Raw genomic sequence first — 18,013 nt, 5'->3', positions numbered from 1 at the left:
AATTCCAAGAGAGTAGCTTAGTATTCTTTTCTGCTCGAGTATAAAACAGTTCCCCAAATGGTTTTTTCTGCAGTTAAGTATGCACTTAACCCATCCTTAGCTCAAGTTATGTTAACAAGTCACTGTAACTGTGCTCCTGCACTTTCTTTTCCTCTTACCCCCTTGAAAAGTTAAAAGTGACATGTTATTCAAGAAAACTGGATCATATTTTTTCCTCTGTCTCTCAATAATACTCCAGTTCTGAATTCATACCATGCTTCACAACTTGAAGGCCCTGGCCAGATGCAGTTGCTGCCTGCATTTGTTATGTACTTTAATGAGCTGCATAATGGTACATGCCTGAATTGTGAAGCTTCATTAAATTAAGATTAAATAGATTTGTCTCACCCAGCAAATTTCACAGAGGTAATTTACTAAGCTTATTGGAAGTATAAAGTTATTCGAGCTGTAACGGAGCATATCATCCCCCTTTGGCATTCTATTGTGCTTTTATGTACTCATTTTTTGTATATGACTGTTGCTTTGTTTGAATTATATAGTTCATTGGCTTAGAACATATATTTAAACAATTTGTATCTGGCTTGTTGTCTTTTGTTTTAATTTAGAACTTGTTGCAGAGGGAACAACAATAAAAATCGCCTCTTTCTCTCTCCTTCCTCCTTCGCTTTACCGGGGCATCCAGTGGAAGCTTTTCTGAATGCCAGAGGGGATGACGATCAATGTGTTTTGGCCTCTTACCAAACACTTATAATTAATATTTTACAAGTGTTATTCAATGCTCATTTGTGACAGGCTTGTTCTGGGAGGATTCAGAGTTAATTGCTAAGCCAGTTAATTGACTTGTGAGTGTGAACCGCCAATATCCGATTGAATACTTACCTCCGATTCAAGTGGAAAAAAAATCCCAAACAACTCCCTGCTGCTGGTGCCATTTGCCACCGGAGTGTGAGGGACAGATAATCTGCTGCTGCCACTCGCAGAGGGCTGTGACTGTGTGTAAGATCAAAGCAGCTGAGGCAAGGTTGGGTCAAAAGACAGGGAGCCTTTGAAGGGAAGGGAAAAACCCGCAGATTGCTGAAAACAAGGTGAGGGGAGCATCTTCAGAAGGAGGAGTGAGCAGCTCAATTTTCTGCAGAGGAAATGTGCAGTTGAACCCACAGGAGGTAGATTTGGTTTGTCTCTTGCACTGATTGACTGAGGACATGAGCACATGAGAAAGTCTGGTGTTACTAAGCTGTGAATATAGTGAAAATGAGGAAGCAGTATTGATTATACTGTTACCATAAATATTTATAGTTTTGTCTTCTGATGATTTTCTATTTATAAAGCAGCTGATAAGCTGATGTTGAAGCACTGTACCTCTTGACACCTGTAACACCAGATCTTTACTAACTGTGTGAAATAATGGATGCATCCAAAATTGAACCCAGCTCCTACTTTTTCTTCTGAACAAACATTTCTCATCCAAGTGACTTAGCACATCAGTGGGAGTTCTGTTTTCCCAGTTACTCATGTAATCCACCATGTGAACTGATGCGTGGAAAGCACGGAAGTTAAAACAGGTCACCTAAAACAAGTGCTCTTCTCTTTTCTGCTCTCTAGTTACCAGCTAAGACAGGAGTTGTTTCAGCTCCTTAGTGCTAAGCGGCAGTGCAAGGAAGATGAAGACAAATGGAGACAAGAGGCAGCTGCCTTCTTCATTCAGGTTGCTTGGAAGAAACAGCTGAACCATAGCCCTCTGAAATCAGTTCCTTCATGTAAAAATCTGAAATCCGTAAACAAAACCAGCTCAGCCATAAAAACCAGCAAGCAGTCCATCCTAAAGCAGATCTATGGTAATTTTCTCTTCACTATAATTTATTTTAAATAACCATGCTTTTATTTTTACAACAGAGTGCATTCATCTATGCACTTCTTACCTAATTATTAAGGATTTCAACTATTTATAAAAATTAGTCTGAATCTCAGATGTTCTGGGCAACTGTATTTTTGTATCAGGTTAAAAAAGCCAAACAACTCTGTGATTTAAAATGGCCCCTGCTAAAGCTGTTTGAATCCCCACACAGCATTGTTTCAGCACAGGTCTTGAGCAATCAACTAATTCCGTTGCCAGAGCTGCTCACATATATCAATGTGGAAAGAGAACAGAGCAGTTAAGCTGGGGATAGCTGGCTGTATCCATGCAGAGTGGCTATCTGGATCATGGTTTGGTTTTTTAAAGCCTTGTTCAAAATATTTTTTTTTGGTTTTGTACTGTTTTAAAAATATTTCATTTGAAGAGTATATTCCCTGTTGATAACTCTCCTGTATGAAGATATGTGGTCTTTATGGAAAGAGCAAGATTGTCTTTTATAAAATTCTGCACTGCTTTTCACTGTGCCTGAATGTGCATGTGCAAAGGAATGCATCTTCAAGAAAAGGCAGAGGAAAAGTATTGCTTCTAGACCCCAAGTTCCTGTACAATGTGGATCACTGATGAAGTAAGGATATGCTAACTATAGGTACTTTAACAGGTGGTGAGTCACTTCTATCACGGCTCTGTAGCTTAGACCCAAAAAGGGTAAAAAAAATAAAGCTAATAGATTTATTTTCCTTTTTTTTTTTTTTTTAATAGCAACTGCAAGATGTATTTTAACTGTAGTTAAATTTCAGTTGTGGTTGTCACAATTTTCTGTCATACAGTGTCTCATGAGTTTCTCCATAATAAATGAGAGTAATTTTTAGGATAAAATAATGCTGTAGCTCACTGAAATAGATTGTAGGTATACATCATCACATGTTTATGTGATAAACAGAGACATGTTCACATTGTTTGTTAAAGGACGTTCTCAGGAAGGCAAAGTGTGTCAGTCAACAAGACCTCCTTCTAAGCTGAAACTTTCTGATGTGCAGTTGGTCTCAGGTAGGACACATCCATTTTAAGAATGCTTAATTTGATGTTTATATACATGAGGTTGGTTTCTTCTTAGATAAGAAAACAATGTTCTCAAGGACTGGGCTCTCTTATCAAAATATGTAACTACGGCCGAACTGTTGTGATTGCACGCTCCTTCTTTCACTTTTGGGCTTAACTGAGCACTGCACTTCTATCCTTATGTTGAGTCATTTAGATGAAAAACTTCTTTATTAAATGTCATTTTTCACACTTTTTAAAGTGTCTTATGCACTTACTTGGGGTAGGGAGCTGTGGTAATGTTGGTGCTTCACCACGTGAAGGTTTAGTGCCCCGCTGGGCATTTGGTGTTCCTGGCTGTGCTACACCTTGGTCAGACAGGCCACAGCTAGATGGGAACACAGCAACTGCTTCAAGGAGTTGAGTTCAGGTAGTTTGCAAAGGGATGTAAAATACATTTTCCAAGTAGTTTAACACAACTCCAAAGTCAGAAGGAAATCTGACAGTGGACCCGTCCTTGAGTTTGTTAGAACTGTAGGTGAGTTGCTGCCTCACAAAGAGACAGAGGCCTTTTTCTTTCACTGTCTGAGAACTGTTTTAATTAAGAGGCATACCCAGACAGGTGTTTGATTGCCACCTCTTCATGCAGATATGGATCTAAATTTTAAAAGAGCTTTTAGCTCTTTTCGTTTAACTTTACAGGACAACAGATCTCCCTGTCTTCTGAAGTAAAAAGGCTTTCTCTTGAGGCTGGAGTGGCCTTTGCTTTCATAACTTGGTGACGAATAGGTTAGTGATAGGAACTCTGCCCAGTTCCTTTAGAACACTACCTACTTTTATTCACCTAATAGGAGCTCAGGGAACTTTAGCCCTTACTTAAAAGACAATAACATGTTTTTCATCTGCCTGCCTTTGTGCATGACAACATTACGTTTGTTGGAAAAGTTCAGAGCTGTCAGTGGCTAATGCCAGATACTCCGTTTCTGACGTAGGTGCCTGGAGTAGGTCAGAATAGACTGTTCAGTTTGATTCTTCCCTTGCAGAAGGTACATTTGGGAAGGTGAAGGCTGACTGTCAGCCCGAGCTTTAATGTTCATAGAGCTTATGGAAGACGCGTGCAGTGACAAATCTGTAGCAGGGACTGACACCCAACTCAGGCAAACACTTTGGAAGAGGGGATATGCAGGTGTTCAAAGGAAATGTTCAGTAAGGCAGGCAGAAGGTGACAGGTACAAAAGGGATGGGATATACACATGGGGTAGGTGCTTTGGAATATTCTGGCAAATAGGCCCTTTAAGATTGTTGTCATTAAAACATTTCAGAACCTGAGATTTGTTCCTTTTCTAGTATTTTTTAAATTGAATAGATTACCTTTGTCAATTCAGCAAGTGGCACTTAGAGAGGTGCTCTGCAGCAGAACCAGCATAGTTCTTTGTTTCACTGTGGACATTAAAGTGTGTTCAGAGTTGCAAAGGAGCAGGTTTTGCAACTCTTGGCATTAGAATATGTCCTTAATATGTGCTGAATTCACACCCTCAATGAAACACTTGGATTTGCACTTGGGATGACCCTGGGTAGAATGGGATAAAGCACTGAAATGTTTGCAGCTAATCTTTACAAAACTGGGAAAGGAAAACATGCATGTTATTTGTAGCACATTACAGGAAATAAAAAAACATTGCATGAGCCCAGACATTCACCCAGACTCAACTGGGAAGGGTCAGCTGACATTCATTCTTGCTTTCTAACAATTCAGAGCACTCACTTTAGCCCTGGACTAGTTTCCCTGACTTTCTAGAACAGGCCCAATGCCTACCTCATGTTGCTAAACATTGCTCAACACAATCTCTTTCTACTCTTCAGCAAATTCAGCCAAGAGTGTTGTGTTAGTCTGGAATCCTTCATTAATTTATGGGGGTAAATCTTGAGTTAAGCTGCACCATGAGAGGCTGCTGAAGTCCCACACACACAGCAGCAGCATCAATGTTCCATACAAGCTGTACCCAGTGCCACAGAAACCAAACTCTATTGAGAGACAATCAGCAGTGAGATGCCAAGAAAAAAGCATATTCTGTGCCCAGGGGATTTGCTGCTTATGAAATTTAGAACACAGTGTAGATGAAGCCTCTTTTCACCCACTAGTTACTCATCAAAACTATTTTGTTCTTTTACAGTAAGCAACCTACAGTGTGTTAATTTGCTGGAGAACATGGGAAAATCAAGGCAATATTCATACAACATGAGACCAACCACTGCTGCAAAACCAAAAAATGCAAGACTCAAGCATTAAGCAAGACCATGTTTGGAATTTAAAATCCATTCCAGTACAACTGTTATCTTTCACAATGTATAAGCCATCTATGATGTATTAAACTAGAACATTTGCAGTTTTGTATTATCACAGCATTACAGACCAAGCAGACTTCTAAGGAGCTGGACTCAATTTTGTGTACAAACTGGTTTTTAAATGCAACTGTTAATTTCTTTACCAACACAGGATGAAATCTGAATTGCATTTGAAGACAGAAGATGAAGCACTAAGCCTAGTATTGCAATAATGTTGCAGGGGCTATCAAAGCTCTCCATCGCAAAAAGTAGGAATTTTCTCCTCAAAGAAGAGGGAAACTGTACTAAAGATGTTACATTTCTGAGAGACAAATGTTCAATTTTACATCAAATTCATTAAATTAATTTTGAAATCCAAGCAGGAATGGAAGAATAGCCTTTGTTCTCCACTTCTCTACTAAAGAAACAATTGTTCCTTAGCTAACTATGGATTTGGAAGGAAATGTAGACATGTTTACAAAGAACACTCACTAAAGAAATTGCTTTCACAACCTATGGAAACTATTAGGGCTGCGTTTTCTACCCTTTGAAATTATCACCGATTTTTTTTGAAAACTATTTTTCTATGTGCATGAAATAGAGAAGCAAAAAAAGATGCTATTCTAGGGAAAAACGGCTCTTTTAATAGCTTTGGAGCTGCCACAGTGTACAGTATTTACCTTGCACAAAGTATTTAAAAATATGAACTCAGCAAAAAATAAAAAATGTTACTCTAAAGCATATTGTTTTCTATTTTTTTTCTACTTGATACTACACAATTCTTTTTAAAATAATGTGATGCTTCAAAATAATAGATGAGCAGAGTCAATTTAAGTCTGTTTCTCTGCAAGCTCTTCAGCATCAAGGACTGGATTTTCTTTAACACCCCTCACTGTAGTCACAACATTTTAGTAAAACACCTTCCAGTAACATCTACTTGCTTGAAAAAAAGGCAATAGAAGTATTGCAGTTCTCTGTAAAATTTTTATTGTTTCACTTACAAAAAAATTGACAAGCTTTGTTCCAACATCTTCCATTCAAAACTAAATAGAAGTAAATGCTTTACAATAAATGCAATTCGACCTCTTCAATATACTGTGTTTATAGGGCCAGGTGTCTGGGGATGAGAGGCAAGGTAGATGTTGAAACAGTAATGGAGGTCTGTGAGCCACTGCTCCTGAACTTCACCACTCTTCAGTGTCTAGGAAGAAGGAGGACAAAAGGTAAAACTCAATTTCCCCAACAGCACTTGCAAAACTTGGCTTTGTTTTTACAGGTAATCAGGTGCACTGTTAAAGGTACAAGACAGCCCTGTTCCCCTGCACACAGTGACATTGTTCCTCTCTTTTACACATTTCCACACGCTGTGTCTGTTAAAGCCCAAATAACAAAGTGTTACAACTGGGTACACTAAGTCATTACATTACCAAGCGTGTGAGTTACACCAGATGTGCTTTCCTTACTCTTAATTAGAGTGGCTCACTTACTTTCCAATTCTGCAATTTATAGGCAATTAAAATGCAAATGAGCATGGTTCTACCAGTGCAGGAGAGCTCCCCAACCCAGTCTAAGGAGAACTGCTACCAAGAGACCAGCACAGCCCACAGCCCAGGAATTCCCTCTTCTCAGGATTTGTAGGTAGCTTACAAAACCCAACAACAAGAAGCACAACCCACCCACAAAGGAACACCACAAGCATTGGTTGTGAAATTTTCAACACTAAAGGAAAACAGCCCCCTCCTAACCTGCAGGTTAGAGAACCTCACCATAATGTCTTACATCTGCTTTCACCACCACCATTTTAAAATGGCTCTTCTTCAACGTTTGAATTAATTTTTAAAAATAAACATGACATACATGTAGTCTCTGGGAAACAAGTTTCATACCATGATGTCCTTGATGATCTGCTGCACCAGAAACTCATTTGTGATCATGTGGTTCCTGAGCTGCCCATGTTGCATTAGTAAGCGAAGCAACTGAGCAACAATGGGCAGCTCTTCCCGACAGATCCTGCTCACTTGCAGGCTCTGCAGCATCAGCCTCAGTAACCGTGGCAGGAGTGCTAATGCAGAAATGCATGATCCCCACAGCATATCCCTGAGAGGAGAAGATAATCAAAACTGAAATCATTGAGGACACACATTTCAAGGGTGCTTCTGTGAACTGGCTGCATGGCTGTACAAGGAAACCTGCTTCTGTGGATTCAATCACACCAGCTGCATTCACCATAATTAGAGGCAAAGCAGAAAATTTGCACCAGAAAATGCCAAAGTTGAAAATATTCCAAAATTTTGTACAGCACTGGAAAAAAATAAAGGCCCTGCCCTGGAAGCTACAAATATTGCTGAACCTCTCATGCAGTGCAATTTCTGCTTGATAACAGCTGCAAAGAGGTTTTTGGTTCAGTCATTTTTCTGGTACACCTGAATCTTTGTTTAAGATTCATAAGAAATTAAATAATGGACTCATCTCCTTGTGATATGCAAGTCATTAAATACAGTAAGAGGAGGAGGACTTGGGCTTTAAGTAAATTTTCAGGAAGCTTTTAACAACTTTTCTGTGTATGGAAAAGTTTGACCTCTTTAAAGACATTTCTGCATTTCAGGTGAATTTATTTGAATCCGTTATCTGTAGCTTTTTGGTTTTTTAAATCAAATGGATTTAAAGTATCTATGTAATGTATCTATGTAATGATGCCTGAGAAGTTTTGTTAAAACTGAAACATCAGATCAGTTAAGAATATCTACTCATAAAGCCAAATTCTTTGCATGGTGCTTTTCAATGTATCTAATGAAGCTAAGGTTAAAGATTAAGGTATAAATATCCAACTTTACAAAATCAGGATGGTTTTGACATCCAAGTAGAACAATTTTAAATGAAACCTTCTTCAGTTACTGTTTTAAGTAATTCCTGGTAACTTTGCAGATGTTTTTCTTAAGTCTACATAGTGATTTGAAGTAAGCAGAGAGACAGGAAAATAAACTGTATGTGTGTGGAGGTACCCTGTCATGTCACGTCTCTAAATATTTGTGGCTGCAAAGACAGAGACAAGATGGTAAGAAGAGCAGCTTTACCTTTTCTGTAGATGTTCTGCATCTTCTCTGTCTATAGTTAGCAGAAAGTACAGAAGACTGTAACAACAGGAGGCCAAGAACCTGTGCAGGTTTTCACTTATGATGCAGGCTTGATCCAAAAGCTTATTTATGGCACATAGAACAGATCCAGCTGTGCTATCAGGTATTACAACCAATCCAACCTGTATTAAAACAAGACAAAAAAACAACCCAAGTTCATCACTTTATACAGAAGATTTTTTGCTGGGATACAAGCAAACCTAGAGCTTTCCTATGGTGACATGTATTACTTTGCTTCTGATCAAACTCTACAGACCACTGCATTTTTTCAAATCCCTACTTTCCCAATAAACTGCCACCCATACCAGCAGAAGGTTAAATTGACATCTTCATTCCATCCCTTCTAAACAAACACTCATCTCAAACATATCTGAAAAACACAGCACTGCTTTGAGCCTTGCTCTGAATGACAGTGCAGGCACAATCAATCTTCTGGGCAGAACAGGTCTTTCCTTTTAAGCATCTATCATGGGACTGGGAAGGCCTTTCCAGTCTTGAAATGGCAGTGAGCAGTCACTGAAGTAGAAGGAAACTCTGATTTATGCTACAGAAAGGAAAGCCTCTACTGGATTGTCACCAGGGTGAGTCTCCTTTGAAGCCCAACAGGAGCTTTATGAACCGAGGTGAAGCAAAGCTAATGAAATATGTGGTGAGCCCAAAGTGGGGTGATGCTCTGCTGTTGTTAAAGAGAGAACTTCATCTTGAGTAAGGGTTTTATAGGCACGATAAATAATTTAGAAAAAATTCTTTTTTGTGTAGAGGCAGTGAATTAGGAAGCAGTTTAAATTTTGAAGTACTGTGGAATAAGTACCCTAGATTTTTGTCTCGTAAAGCCATAAAAACATCATGCACTGCTAGTGTGGCACCATTTACCTTTAAAAAACTATTTAAGGAGTTTGAGAATAGTCTGATTTGCTCACCTGCAAATACACTGTTTCAAGCTGACAGAGGGAGTTGGTTCACTTAACAAGGTCAGCTGTTTCTTTTAGAAATGTTTAGAGATAAGATCAATAAAGTACAAGCTACAGAAATGTGAAATGTATTTCATTCATACCATTACTTGTGAGAGGTAAGACATACAGAACAACTACAGGCTGAAACTTTTAAATCCTTCCAGCCTAAGACACTGGGTGTATTTCAAGGCCATGAGCACAGGTCACTGTCCCAGGCTGACCCTGTTCCAGTCAGGTGCACAGGCAGGAGGATGATGATGATGGTCCTGCCTGACAGAAGGTGGGACTGCAGCTGTCACCACAACCCTGCTGAATACTACAGGATACTGAGGCTGCTCAGATAAGTTCCCATATAGGATGTTGCCTCCATGGTGCCTTTGCTCCCTGTGAAGCAGCAAGTTGGAGACCTTGGGCAGCAGCCTTGCCAACCTTAAAAATCCACTTAACTGTTTGCTCTCAAAGGGACAGGGCACTAGAACATATAAGCCTTTTCAAAAGCTGATTTAAGTCAACACCCACCCCCAAAAATCCAGACTATGGTTATAGGTAAGCTACTCCCTCTACGGAAGCTTTGGTCTAGTAACTTCTCAGTATGGCCCCATACAGGGAATTGCAGACATTTGTTAGGTCACAGAACCACCCTGACAGGAGGGCAGAGGCAGACCCTGTGGTCCTCCCTCTCATCAGGCAGCAGCACAGGTAACTGCAAATTCTGTCCCTGACCCTTCTGTTACCCAGCTCTGGCTTTGCCATCCCCATCCTCAGCTCAGGCATGTTCAAGATTAGAAGACAGGCTGTAAAACCCAAAGAATGGGTCAGGTTGGGAGGGACCATAGTGGGTCAAGCTGGTCCAACCTCCCTGCTCCAGCAGGGTCATCCCAAAGCACATGGCACAGGATTGTGTCCAGACAGTTCTTGAGTATCTCCAGTGAGGAAGACTCCACAACATCTCTGGACAATCTATTCCAGGGCACAGTTACCCACACAATAAAGAATTTCTTCCTCACATTCAAGTGGAGCTTCCTGAGCATCAGCTTCTGCCCATTGCCTCTTGTCCTACTGCACAGCACCACAAAGAACCTGGCTCCATCTTCTTGGCATAGTTTAGATACTTACATATATTGATGAGGTAAAAAACCTCATCTAAATCTGCTGGTCGCTCTTTTGAAAAGCAAAGCAAACCAAGAAGTGTTTCATTTATGGCCAAACTGCCTTGAAGACAAGCTGAAGTATTGACAAATCTGAGCAAAATTACTCATCAGCTTAGCTACCAACAGTTATGTATTTTTTAAACTCACCCAAATCTTGCTTAAAGCTTTTGCAAATGCTGAAATTATACATGAAATACATAGGATAAGTGGATTGGGGGATTAACGAGACTGTTAGCAAATTTATCACAAGGAAGTTTTAACATAGAAGATAAAATGGTACCTACCAGATATTTACAGATGCCAGTCTGGAGAATGTCAAAACACTGACTTTGTGAAGGTATAGTGGACAAGCTGTGACAGATCACCTGTTTTAATAAAACAAAGTTATATTTAAGCACTCCAAATGAAACCAGCAATCACTCACTGTCATACTTTGCTGACAAACCTAAATCCGAAGTACCTATAGGAACACATAGCAATTTTATCTCAAAGTACTGATTCTTTACAGTGTGTAAGACTAGCGTTGCCAACATAAATTGCTCAGTGCTTAAAGAGATGATGGTCTACACCATTAGGTTTTTTGGGAAAGGGTCTCTGCATTTTATCTGTGTAATAGAAGGCCGAAAGTTTTCAAGTCTATCAAGCTAGAGTGCCCTACCAAGCCTCCAAATTCCTTTCCACATAGCCAAAGAATTTCAGAAAACAACTTCCCAAATAACTGCATCAAGCATGAAACAGAGGGATCAGAGTGAAACAGAAAAATAATATAACAAGAATGTAGAAAAAAATCCATTTCTAACTTATTTTCCTCTACAGTGTCAAAAATGTCATGTTCAAAAACGATACAAAATGTAATGAAATCTTGCTTCATAAACTGCATAAAACTTTCTGGTGCTTATATAATCAGGCACTAGCAAACTACCATGAAATCTCAAATGTCTCCTGGACAGGGTAAAGAAACCACAGCTCCAGTAGAACTGCTGGTAAGCTGCACTGCAATCCTCAGCAGGTGGCTTTCTTTGTTCCTCTCTTCCTTCCCATCTATTCCAATAATTTGCAAACTAGCTGGAGAGCTTGGATGCCCTCTCGCTGTTCACATTCACTGCTTATGCCACCAGAGTGGCAACTAAAGCCTCCAGAGAAGCCAATGTGCACAGCACGAGTGTGTCATCAGACCATGAGGAATTGTGATGTCCTGCTAAGGGCAAGATGGAAGAACCACTACATGAGGAATGGAATCTTCTCTTTGTGCTTAAGGGAATCAGAAAATAGCAAACTCAGTTTGAAGGATGAAAGAATTTAAGTCCATGAGTTTTACAAATATCTCCACTAAGCGAAACACATTCCTCTAAGATCCCTCATGACTCAAGATCCGAAGAGAACTTTTCACAGGAGGATCTGACCTGAGGCATTGAATTCCATGACAGTGTCTTGGTCTCGAGACTTCAGTTGAATCAGGCAAGTCAAGACACCAAAACAAGAGATAATGACAAAATAGAACATATCAACCATGTTGTGTCAAAAATCATAGTCCCCAACACTTGCAGCTGGAGGAAGGGAAAGGTGAGGGAAAGAACCACTAGCTCCAAGTCCTGTGGCATGAAAACTCAGCCCTAACTAATGTGGATGCCAGTGGTGGTTTAATCAGAAATAGCCAAGCAGCACCATTTGTGGTGATATAGAAGCGCACTCAGCTTTTTCCAAAATTACATGCCACACCTGTTTTTAGTCCTGCTTACACCAGCCAAATTCAGGAGATCCTTAACACATTTGCCTGGTGGAACATAACATTGCTGGGCTGTCAGGACATTGCTCATGTTAATCAGTATCACAGGGGTAGTGCAAGTGTTTCGTTTGACTAGTAGGACTGTTTAAAAAAACAATTTCATAGACACTCTTGCACTGAATACCTTTACTATACATTTACTTTATAATGAAACAGTATTATTAAAACTGAGTACACCATCCTAAATATAGTAGGGCTTTTGTACGCTGCAGTTTGAAAGTGATAAAATATTAGGTACCCTGGAATATTCCCAAGAAACCCACTCAAAACATCTGTGTTACTAGCAATGTCAAGGAATAAAGTCAAGCTGCAACAGAGGTTATTACCAGGGACTGTCATGTCAAGGACAAACTGTGACACCAATCTGACCTGGCATTTTAATGAGCAGCACTTACACAAAAGGTAAAGCTGCACTGATGAAATCTGTCAGATGACAGCTCCAAGCTGAGAAACCCTGCCAAGGCAGGAGGACTGGACTAACCTATGGAAAAGATCGCACAGGTTTGATGAGTAAGAGCTACAGAAAAAATTCAGTGAAACAAAAGTTCCATGTGCTTGGAGACTGACAAAAGCTTCTGCATGCAGCTACGAGTTTCACCAGTTGGAAATGAGAAGGAAATTCTGTGAGTAACAGCTGACCACAAGGTGGTTGTGATACAACCACAAAACAGGCAAATGTTACTTCAGGATGTAAAGATAATCCCAAGAGAAGCAATCAGACAGAATAAGGATCATCTGTTCAGTACTACTCTTACAGAGTTAGACCATTTCTGACATACTGTGCAAAGTAGGAGCCACTCATTTTCAAGAAAGGCAAATTCAAACAAAACAGACACAGAAGAACTGCACAAAGAAGAGAGGTCCTGTCTTACAGGTGTCAATGCAAAGAACTTAACCTGCCTGAGCTGGCAAAATGACACCCAAGAAGGGATCTTACTGTCACTTACAAAGTGGTGAAAAACGCTGCAGGAAAACAAATGTATCCAAACAACAACTAAATGTAACAATGATCATGGCTGGGTGGGAACGCAGATGAGATGAAAATTGGGAAGGATGATTACGAAAGGGGAAAATGCAGGAGACATTTCTTGCTCATAAGACAGAGTTTAGGCAGTTTACAAAGGGGTTTGCCATATGCTTGTGAGCACATTACACCAGACACAGTCTGCCAGAGATCCATTTTGATTCAATACAGACCCACAAACTAAAGACCTTGAAGGCAAATCCATGAGGCCCACCCAGCAAACTACGGTTTCATTACTAATATTTCACCCTTAGGACTATGTCCCTAGAGCAAGCCCATCATCCACTGAGGCTCTCCCTTGTTGGAGCATTTCATTACAGCTACAATACAGCCACACTCAAGATTCTTCCTGAACTGGCGAGGAAAACACGCATCATACCACTGGACGGCTGCAAAAATTCCTTAGAAGGGTTGTGGTAAAGTGCAAGTTGATTTTTCAACCTTTTAGATATTTCTCACCCTCAAAACGGCACCACCATTCCCTACATCGGTTCTGTTTTCCTGCAATTAAGTGGGAGAGGCAATTCTTTTCAATCCCATAAATTAAATCCTGGTTGAAATGGCTTTCATACCAAATGCCTGTTATAAAAAGTGAAACTGAAACGTTTTTAGACATGGAAATGAAAGGAAAAGAAAACTTAATTACCACATGAAAATTAGTATTTTCCCTGACAATTTATTTTCCTTAGGCAAGGTTTTGCATGATGTTTAATTTCCATAATAAAATGTCACAGCTGATTCATTACATTACATTTGATTAGCATTTATCACATTTTTGGCACATTCATAGATTGATTTTGGACCAAAGCCAGAGTAGTTTTGTCTCAGAGCAATCCTGAAGTGAATGGACTGAGAACAGGCATTTTTGATCAGGGAGGGGTGGGTTTTTTCTTTTTGAGGCAAGTATTTTATAACAGGTTTGGCTTAGCCTTAGACATTCTGTTGGGTTTTTTCTCCTTTTCTTTTTAATCTTGTTTGAATGCTCACTTGAATAAATTAACCTAAAGAAAAGCATTCTCTTAAACACGGAGATTATCTGTTAGCATTATGCAGCAAATGCTACAGGCTCTGTAATCCACTGGCAGGTTTTCAAACCAATCCCTGTTGATCAGACAAGCCCAAGTACCCAGCATGCTCACGAGCCACACAACTGCAACAGCAGGTTCCCTACTGGCGCTTTGGGACGTCACTGCTACAGGGGCCTCCTTGCCTGCCACACTGAAGACAAACTCCAACAGCAGCCAACTAAAACAGGGAAGAAAAAACACCCACCACCACCAAACCACCACAAAACAAAAGAAACAAACAAAAACTCCAGACAAACAAACAACAAAAAAGGATGGAAAGGCCCCCAGGAGCACAGCCTGGCCCAGGTTTTTTGGAGATCCTGACACCATGGAGTGTTTTACTTCAACTGGATGAGTTAAAAGCATTTTTGCCACTGACAGCGACCGTGACTGACAACGCATTCCCAAGCAGCCTTTTCACAGTTCTAATGTAGAATCAGAGGAATTCATCAGTTTAATGTTGTTCATCTCTAAGATGCTCTTGCCTCCAAAAGACAGAGTTGGGATGACCCAAGGAAGCCCAGTCTCAGTGTGAGCCCTCATGGCAACAGGAACAAGCACAACTGATGAAGCGAGGCTAATGTTTTGTTCATTATTGAACTGTACCCACTCCCTCAATGCTTCCTGCAACACGACAGAATCCTGATGCAAAGTCTCAAGGAAACTACTTATCAGCAACTGTCCAGAGAAAATTTTCTTATCATTTCAAGTTTAATCATGCTGCAAAGTACTATTTTTTCAAAGAAAAATACTCACCTTCCTCTGAAGACACACACAGGCATGAGCACAGAGAGGAACCCAAGCAAGCAGGAAAAATAATGGATCAAGTATTTTAGCAAACTACTGTGTGGAGCCAGACCAAAGGCAGTTCAGACTCCCTGAGAAGTGATTTTATTAAAAAAGAAAGTCGGCGCACACCAGATACTATAACCTAATGTGAACTTTGCAATATATTTTTCAACTCACATCGACATGCACCTCAAACATGGGTAACTAAAATGTAACAGGCTGTTCTGCAGTGAATTCCCCAGCCCTTGTGAAATGCCTGTTTGGAGCAGGACTGTATCCAGTGTAACGTGTTAGTGTGGAGCGTAGAAAATGAGAAGTTTTCAGGTGATGGGGCAGGCAATGAAGCTTGGCATCTGAAGCTTGGCCAGCTCCCCTGAAGCACCCTCGCTTATCAGACACTGTACTCCCCTGACAGGTGCTGCTTCTCTTTCTGAAATAAATTGATTTGACAGGGCAATATTAACAGTGCCCTGAGTTGTTGAGAAAGCTGCATACAACAAGACATCTTTGTTCATCTGCCTTGGGTAAGCTCACAGGGGTGGATGTGAAAGGTATTCCTGATTCACTGACTCCAGAAAAAAAAACCTGAACAAACCTCTCCATAAAAACCCCCACATGAAACCCCTACACATTCACAACAAAACCTAAGTTAAAAAAAGAAACCGCCAAAAAGGAGGAGCAGTGTCTGCAGGAGAACATTACAGGGTGAGGAACAGGGAATGAAGAAACTTACTTAAGAATTACAAATGCTTAAGAACATATGTGGTGTCCCATATATTGAAAGAGTACATATTTCCATAGACTTAGAAGAATTATGACATTAGAGGAATTCATGCCCTATTGCTGGTCAAAAACAGGGTAACTGCAGCACACAAACTCATCTTGCATCTTTTTACTGTGGTGCTTGCCTGTCTGCAGGTTCCTTGGCTGTGGCATGGGGTCTGATACAAAATTTGTATTTGAGAATCAATTAAACTAAGTGACGTTATCTTTATTTGCCACTGGACACAAATACCTGAATGGCAAACACCACAGCTAACTTCCTGGGCAACAATTTGATCATGTGTTCAAGTCTGGGTACCAGCAAGATTTGGTGCCAAGGGGCAGAGAACTATGAGCTAGAGCCAATCCCATCAGCTCTCTAAGTGAGGGGCATTTCTGAAAATACTATCAGCAAAACCAGGTTTTAAGCTGGACAGCTAGTGTGCTATCCAGGAGTAGACAAAGCTGTACCAGAAGAACATCACAGGTCAGGTTCTCTTCTCAGAACCATCTTACTAACAAAATTCAAAGAAAGGACACCACAAAACAGCTTTTGTTTCATCCTTTTGCAGCTGTAATATGCCCTTCTTTCACAGCTCTGCAGCTTCCTCACAGCTATAAAATGTCACCACAGCCAATTGCTCCTCCTCTAGATGCCTCCTCTTCAGACTACGTGCAGGACAGCCAAGAAACATCTGATATTGAAGCCTCCAAATTCACCTGCCTGCCTCTTCTTCAAACAAAAGGGCTTGAAAGCACAGAGAACCCTACACCTAGCTCTTGTCCCACAAAGCCTGTCTTTCTGAGCAAATTTAGGTTAGGTATCACAAGCCAGGATTTGAATATAAAGCACAATACACAGTACCTGTGGAGTTGTAAATTCATGCTAGTTATGTGCAGTAATGCTGCAGTGAGCTACCAGCTCCGAGGTGTTACAGGAAATGCTGGAAGTATATGATACAAGTACAATGGAGCACTGGCCTGAAGATCATCTTAGGTTTTCTGGAAGTTTGTGTTTTACTGTTTGTGTTTTACTGGCGGGGGCTAGTGTGGTGCTTTTTGTTTGCTTTGGGTTTAAGTTTTACATCTTATGAAAGAGACCTTTGAAAAAGAGCTTCATTAATTTTAGGAGGCGTTACTTTTACTTAAATTATTTCCCTTTTGTTTCTCTGGACTTTGCATTACTTTCCAAGAAAATAATTAATTTCACCTCTAAACATTAAAGCTGAGATAGGTTGTAGCTTTACTGAACACTAACAGGCTTACTTAGACTTTTTTGTCTTCCTTAAAGAAGATTAAAATTGTACCATATTCCTAGTTTAAAAGGAAGTTTATTTAGAAGGAAGTTTATTTACCCTCAGCTGCCTTTTCTCTCCAATGTAACTCTAACCTGTAAATCTCAATAAAGACAAGTTGAAATCTTTCAGGAACTTCAATTCAAAATCTACATTGTAACAATTTGGGTTTTTTTTTTAAAGCATTAATCTCTGCTTAAAGTTAAGATATAGCACTACTATACCACCATTTACTTCTCAAGACAAACATCCTCGCAGGGCTTTTAATTTACATGCATTGACTTGCTCTCTTTATTGATTTGCTGTAATTTTTCATAGCACATCTGTGCAGATCCAGCCTTCCCAACTGTATTTCACATATAAGACTTAACAGTTTTTGACACAGATTAGTGTATTACACTACATGCATCTCAAGGTTTTTGAATTCATGTCTGCTTTTAAACGCAGCTGACCTTCCCTAATGTTTGCTCTTAAACATTTTAAACATTTGGTTGAATATTTTATTTCTTTGAGTCAGCTGTGTGCTCGATACAGCTCTGGAATCTCGACTTCAAGCAAGCCCTCAAATTATCATTTGCTTTCGCCCTCTGAAATGTTCAACTGTCACAAACATCAAATATTACAACAGAAATTACCATGTATACACGGTTACCTTGTTAAACTCTTCATTTCTGTGGGCACTTTTTCATTCGATCCTGGCACAGCAATTCAATTACAAGGGAGTGAACAATATCACTGACAAACACTATGGGCACAGTTAAAATGAGCCAAGGCTGAAGCTCTTCCCTCAGGCTGCAACCATTTATTCTGGAGTCTCATTTATTTCAGCTACAG

General features: G+C 40.0%; 2 protein-coding genes across 12 annotated transcripts in view; one reads left to right on the top strand and one right to left on the bottom strand.

The window, feature by feature from the left end:
- Positions 1 to 5,959, top strand: part of INVS (inversin) — an 85,062-nt gene extending 79,103 nt beyond the window's left edge. For 6 of the 8 annotated variants that reach the window (XM_020584242.2, XM_010393854.3, XM_020584245.2 and 3 more), the window contains 3 exons: positions 1,603 to 1,835; positions 2,822 to 2,902; positions 5,068 to 5,959. In XM_020584242.2, the coding sequence (XP_020439831.2) occupies positions 1,603 to 1,835; positions 2,822 to 2,902; positions 5,068 to 5,183 (430 nt within the window). In that variant the 3' untranslated portion in view covers positions 5,184 to 5,959. The remainder of the gene's footprint in view (positions 1 to 1,602; positions 1,836 to 2,821; positions 2,903 to 5,067) is intronic. The other 2 variants (XM_020584241.2, XM_020584247.2) reach the window with 2 other exon arrangements.
- A 223-nt stretch (positions 5,960 to 6,182) lies between these two features.
- Positions 6,183 to 18,013, bottom strand: part of TEX10 (testis expressed 10) — a 55,592-nt gene continuing 43,761 nt past the window's right edge. For all 4 annotated transcript variants that reach the window (XM_039550188.1, XM_039550191.1, XM_039550190.1 and 1 more), the window contains 4 exons: positions 10,741 to 10,821; positions 8,293 to 8,474; positions 7,105 to 7,315; positions 6,183 to 6,419 (listed from right to left, as the gene is read on the bottom strand). In XM_039550188.1, the coding sequence (XP_039406122.1) occupies positions 6,306 to 6,419; positions 7,105 to 7,315; positions 8,293 to 8,474; positions 10,741 to 10,821 (588 nt within the window). In that variant the 3' untranslated portion in view covers positions 6,183 to 6,305. The remainder of the gene's footprint in view (positions 6,420 to 7,104; positions 7,316 to 8,292; positions 8,475 to 10,740; positions 10,822 to 18,013) is intronic.

The sequence above is a fragment of the Corvus cornix genome, chromosome 2, assembly GCF_000738735.6.
Source record: "Corvus cornix cornix isolate S_Up_H32 chromosome 2, ASM73873v5, whole genome shotgun sequence".
Taxonomy (NCBI): domain Eukaryota; kingdom Metazoa; phylum Chordata; class Aves; order Passeriformes; family Corvidae; genus Corvus; species Corvus cornix.
This window is presented reverse-complemented; position numbering and strand designations above follow the sequence as displayed.